Source organism: Triticum aestivum, chromosome 6D (assembly GCF_018294505.1).
Source record: "Triticum aestivum cultivar Chinese Spring chromosome 6D, IWGSC CS RefSeq v2.1, whole genome shotgun sequence".
Classification (NCBI taxonomy): Eukaryota; Viridiplantae; Streptophyta; class Magnoliopsida; order Poales; family Poaceae; genus Triticum; species Triticum aestivum.
In genome coordinates this window covers 80,042,691-80,048,690 of record NC_057811.1, presented here as the reverse complement: position 1 = coordinate 80,048,690, position 6,000 = coordinate 80,042,691, and the positions used below count along the sequence as shown (strand labels likewise).

General features: G+C 49.1%; 1 protein-coding gene and 1 pseudogene across 2 annotated transcripts; both read left to right on the top strand.

Annotated features, from left to right (window-relative positions):
- Window positions 1-1,567: 1,567 nt before the first annotated feature.
- On the top strand, window positions 1,568-3,963 carry LOC123143689 (uncharacterized). 2 transcript variants are annotated; one of them, XM_044562641.1, is made up of 2 exons: window positions 1,568-2,309; window positions 3,728-3,963. In XM_044562641.1, the coding sequence occupies exons 1-2, from the start codon at window positions 1,695-1,697 to the stop codon at window positions 3,773-3,775; spliced, it is 663 nt and encodes a 220-aa protein (XP_044418576.1). In that variant the 5' UTR covers window positions 1,568-1,694; the 3' UTR covers window positions 3,776-3,963. The 2 variants fall into 2 exon arrangements, with proteins under 2 accessions (XP_044418576.1, XP_044418577.1); XM_044562642.1 differs by lacking the exon at window positions 3,728-3,963 and having other exon boundaries at window positions 1,568-2,723.
- An 819-nt stretch (window positions 3,964-4,782) lies between these two features.
- Window positions 4,783-5,969, top strand: LOC123141151 (BTB/POZ and MATH domain-containing protein 1-like; annotated as a pseudogene).
- Window positions 5,970-6,000: the final 31 nt, after the last annotated feature.

Below are 6,000 nucleotides of genomic sequence, written 5' to 3'. Positions count from 1 at the left end.
CCATTTTTCTGGCTGCACAATAGCCCCGCAACATCGACACAAATCCCCCGCCCCTCGCCGGCTTTCGGAGGAGTTCTTGCTGGTGTTTGTGGGCTTTCTTCGCCGCCTCAGGTACTAGAGGAACCACAGCCGCCAGCAACCCCCATCTGCCCCAACACGCCCGCCTCGTGCTGCAAGGCCACCCGCCACACTCGTCTCGCTACTACAAGCCTACTTCCTATACGGGGAGGCCGAGGTGCTCTTCACCGGCTGCGTCTCCACCACGACCGCAAGGTGTTTCCACTTTGGTCATAAAATCCCATTTACCCTCGAAAAAATCACATAAAATCTTCAAGACTTTATGTCATCGTCTCTGAGGTGGAAACTAAGCAGAAAACTTTTGCTCTCCGACAGAGTGATTCTCCCGAGGAAACTTTTCTTCGGGAGGGGGAAATCGAAGTCATCATCATCACCAACACTTCGTTCATCATTGGGATCATCATCTTCATCAACATCTTCACCAGCACTATCTCATCTCCAAACCCTAGTTCATCCCTTTTGTTCAATCATTGTATTAGACCTCCCATTGACTTTTTACTAGGAGTACTTGCATGTGTTGATTACATCTTGTAGTTGATGCATATGATATTTATTGATGAAAAATATTTATGTGAAGATTGTTTATCAAATATTTATACCCACTAATCATGATCCATATGATGTCTTGTGAGTAGATCCATTAGTTCTCGAGGACATGTGAGAAGTCCTGTTGCTAGTAATCATGTGAAGTTGAATACCATTTAATGTTTTGATGATATGTTGTGTTGTTATTCCTCTAGTGGTGTCATGCAAATGTCGAGTACATAACACTTCATCATCTTTGGGCCTAGGGGAGGGACGCGCCCCGTCCCGGCCACCTCTTGGGGAGGCGGCGCAAGGGCGGGGCCGGGAGAAGGGAGAGGGGGCGGGACCAGGCGCGCGTGACCGGCGGGCGGGGCCCTAGAGGGGCTGGGACAGCCGGTGGCGACAGGGGTGGAGCTGGGGAGGAACTCTAGCGGGGGAGCCTGGTTACATGGCACTTCGGGCGTTAACTATAGTTTTTTTAAAGAAAACTATATGTTTTTGCAGTATTTAGGGGCTAACTATAGTATTTTGTGGACTAAGTGTTTGAATGAAATGGCCTATTACGTAACATAATTGGATGATTGCTCATTGGCAGTGCTTGTTGCCACAGAATTCGAATGATATATCATGAAAAAAGAAGAAGAGTTCAAATGATATGCCATGAAAAAAGAAGAAGAGTTCGAATGATATGCTTTACAATTTACACTGTCAATGTCAAGTGCTTGAAAATTTCGGTGTAATGCTATTGAGTTGTATGAATGCCAAATGCTTGCGAATTTCAACGTTATTTCGTTCATATTTTCAGTGTTTTCAAAATTTCAGTGATATGCTACAGATTGTACACTGAATATTAAGTGCTTGCGTGAATCCTGAGCGTTGGATGTAGAATGAGTGGCTGATATTGGAGGCAAGGCCACTTAAGCTGCGTCCGCGTGAGTGACTTGACCTCGCAAAGTCACTGAAGCTGCGTCCGCGATGGAGGCCGCCTCTTCCTGATTCCCCAAACCGCTTGCCCCTTTCCCTGTAGCGAATCTCACCTCCCGAACCAACTCGGGCTCGCCGGCGGCGACCGCCGCCGCGCCGGCTGCGTGATGGAGCTGTCGTCTGCTTTCGAGGAGCGCGTCCGGCAGATGGAGGACGCGCGCAACCACTGCATGACCCGCCTCCAAGCCGAGAAGGAGATCCAGGCCGCCAAGTCCCGCCTCCTCGCCGCCAAGGTCGCCGCCGCCCGCCGCCTCGAGGGCCGCCGCCTCCTCCTCGAGCGCCGCGCCGCGGACCTCGCCTCCCGCGCCCTCGCCGCCCGCGCCGGCATCGACGCCGCCAACGCGCGCCGCCTCGCCGTCGCCCGCGACATCAGCTCGACCAACGGCGAGATCGAGGAGGCGCAGCGGAAGGCGGAGGAGTGGGACCGCTTCTACGAGTCCAAGAGGAAGGAGATGGAGGAGTTCCGGGCGATGTCGCAGCAGTTCGAGGCGGGAGCTCGTCAGGAAGTGCAGAGGCTCAAGGCCTCTGTGTCTCAACTGCAGGCAGCCCTGCAGGAGCTGCAGAGCGGCGGGTTGCGCTCGGACGACGCCGGGATCGGGACCGCGGAAGCCAGGAAGGCCGACCTCATGGCCAAGAAGGCGAAGCTGGATGTGAGCCTGGCTGCTGCCCGACAGTTCAGAGCACTGCTTCGGCAGCAGCTCCAGAAAGCCTTCGCGTCACAGGTTAGGGATCAAAAGGCAGCACAAAACTGACTAGTATGTGGTACTCCAAGCTAAACGACCTTCATTAGCTAGCTCAATCGCTACGGATTAAGGATGCAAGCGTCGCGGACTAGCGGACAATAACATAGTACAAATGTAGTGTTAATTCTAGGCAGATGTTGAGCAAATTTTGAACTGATGGATGAGTTTCGTTGAACGAAGCGGGCTGCAGCTTGCACCCCTGCTACTGATGAAACGAACTTTAAATGTCTACAGGCAGATACATGCTTTTTTTTTATTTCAGTCTTGTTTAGAACACTGAAATTCTCCGGATTCCAATCTTTGCCACTCTGCTGGGTCTGAGACCAAATATTGTAGATAACATGTTGTAATTCAAACGCTAGATGATCAACAGCTAACCCATCATTGAGGCCACAGCAGCTTAGTGCTTCCTCGGCTTCTCTCTCTAGACTAAGATGTTTTACTTGTTGCATTGGTTCTTCGGCGCTGCTATACACACGATGCCTGCACACCGACGCCGTCGCAATGCCAACAGCGAGCATGCTCGCAAGAGCGCTGTTGGGGAGGGAGCATCGTTTGTAGGTCGTCCGGAGACTGTCGTGTGTGAAGCAATTTCCTTGGTTCTTCTTGTTCTTACTTCCGTTGTCCTGGCATGTGTAGGACAAGATGTTTTCCTCATTGCAAACCGAAAGTCGTCTGAATTCTTTAACATATCTTATTTTCATCAATTCCAAGTAAGTTGGATGTGCCTGAATATATGTAACTAGTGCTGCTATTTTCTTCTTAATGAGCCCCATTAGAGGTTCTCCCCTATGCTATTGTGAATATTTTATTTGTGATTACATACATTGGGTTTTCTCTTTTTAATTGGCTTGTATCATGAATTACACCAGGGTTATTTACTCTGACTTATTATGATGTATTCTCTATGCAGGGAATGCTTTCTGGCTTATTTTCTTTCTTGCTAATTTAGTTGCACTGATTGCCAGTAGAACAATGACAATTGCTATATTTCAATACCTAAATCAGTCCATTGGTTGCATTCCTCGCCTCAAAATTGTTAATACGTCTTGAAATTTTATGGCCAATATATGCATTCCAGTCATAAACTGGTTTCTGTTGGTTTTGTGTTTGCGCTTTATTGTGCTCTTTAGAAGCAATGTCAGCAATGCATACGGCAAATAATATTTCACTTTATCGTGCTCTTCAGAAGCACATCTTGAACAGCTTGGGGTGATGATAATGGCGATGGTGTATGTTAATTACAATCCTAACACTTCATAAGGGAGAGAAGTTTTTTTAACTTCAACTTTTCCAATACAACCATTAGATCCATAACTTTGATTTAGGCTGTTGCTATTATGGATATGTTTATTTCTTGTTGGAAAGAAGGTAATGGAACAATGCATCTACAATAGGTGGTATCTCCAAGTGAAACAACTATGGAGGGAGTGGCCAATCGATGATGGACGTGGGGCATGGCGACCTGCTTGATTGAGTTATTAGATCATATTGCTGCATTTCGGCATGACATATTTGCTCACTGTATTGTTTTTCTGAAATTGGAGAAGCAAGTAGCTTCCTCGAGGAGGGCCTAGCAATGCCACTGGTGGAATGATTGCCACATAGCATAACGAAATCTGGTTTGTTTTCACAGCAGTTGTTGCAGCTGTATGGATGATCTGTTTGATGTTTTTGGTCGTTCTTACAAAAGATGTGCGGTATGGTAGAGATCCTGGGAAGCATAGAGGTTCTAGCAAAACTGCATTGTTGTGTCTTCCAAATTCGAAGTGTGGGTGCGGGTTGGTTAGGGGATTGGGATGTGCCATTGATGGTGGTGCCGAGCTTGGATTGGGGAGGCAGATATAGGGGTGGAGCAAGAAAATAAGAGTGACTTATACAAAAAAGGGTCGACAATGATGTTTGACGTGCATAATGATTCTAAAGGTATAATTGACATGATATGATTGTTGTTGGATCACTACAATATTTATGTTCTCATCACAGCATATGAACCATTAATTAGTTTTTAGCTCAAAAGTTTGTAATGTGTAGTGATTACATGAGCCTTCAAAGTAGACATCAGTTCGTGAAGCCTTCAAAGTAGACATCACGATCAAACTGAGCAGCACGGCATCTGGCGCGAGACGAAACGGCGGCTGGCAAGGGAGGCAGGGGCGCGGGACTGGCCGGGAGCGGCAGAGACGCGGACGTCGACAACTAGGCTGCTAGTAGGTCGCAGAGACGCGGCGCCGGCGTCCGAGCGGTAGCTCCGTGCGTCGTGCGATGCGTCCGTGCGTGCACGCTGACTGGGCCCTTTCTGCCTGGGACCTAGGCCGTGTTGGGCTGTTGTATCCCGGGCCCAGTACGAAACCACCAAGATCTATGGAGATCGATTCCCTACAAAAGGAAAAAAAAGTGGAGATCAATTCGTGGAGATCGGTTCCTTAAAAAAAAGTGAAGATTGATATGCTCCTCGATTTCTTTTTCTGGGAAGCTCTTGCTCTTGATCATGCCGGCATCGGCGGCGGAGGCCACCACGATAACCAGCAAGACCTCGTCAACGGTGGTCGTCCACACCGGCGAGCATCTGTTCAAGGTCGTCGGCCACTCCCTGGTCACAGGAAGCAACACCATCCTCACGTCCGAGACCTTCCGCGCCGGCGGCCACGACCGGGCCATCGCCTACTACCCAAACGGCCGCGTCCCGAGGGTTGATGAGCAGTTCACGTCTGTGTTCCTCAAGCTGATAAGCCCCGGCGAGGGTGAGGTCAGGGCGTCCTACTCCTTCTGCCTCCAGGATCCTGAAATGCCATCGACCAACAAATTTATTTTTGGCAAAACATCATGTAAGTTCTTGTTCGGCGGTAAGGGTTTGGGCACCAGCAGCTTTGTTAGCAAAGCCGATTTGGCCACGTCCGGGTGCCTCAAGGATGACTGCCTCGTGATCAAGTGCACCGTTGAAGTCTACAAAGTCATCCGTGAGGACGAAGATAGCGGTAACATCACCGTGCCGCCCTCCAACTTGAGCATAGATCTCAGCGATCTTCTAGAGAGCGGCCTCAAGGCAGACCTCACTGTCAACATCGGTTCGTCCAAGAGTTTCAAGGTGCATGCGTGCCTGCTCAGTGCGCGGTCACCGGTCTTCCGCGCACAACTATGCGGCTCCATGATGGAAAGCAGGTAGAGCAGCATCTGCATCAAGGGTATGGATGATAAGGTTTTCGAGGCCCTGCTGCACTACATGTACAAGGACTCCCTGCCGGCATTCATGGAGGAGACCACGGAAGAGGCGACAAACATGGCACGGCATTTGCTCGTCGCAGCTGATCGATATGCGGTAGAAAGACTGAAACTGATGTGCGAGAGCAAGCTGAGCAAGGAGCTGGATGTCAAGACGGTGGGCTTCACTTTGGATCTGGCTGAGTGGTACAATTGTCAACGGCTCAAGGATTGCTGTCTCAAGTATATGGCAAGAGACTTTGAGAGGCTGCGAGACATAAAAAGAACCGAGGGATTTGAGCAATTGAAGAAGAACCACCCACTTGTCGTGTGTGATATTCTCGATGAAGTCATTGACAAACTGAATCAACAGGCTGTAATTACTTTGCCTCCGTGATCTGCAAGAAGTGACACTACAATCTTTGAGAAGAGATTGGTGAGAAGTCTATTTCAACACATTCATATGAAT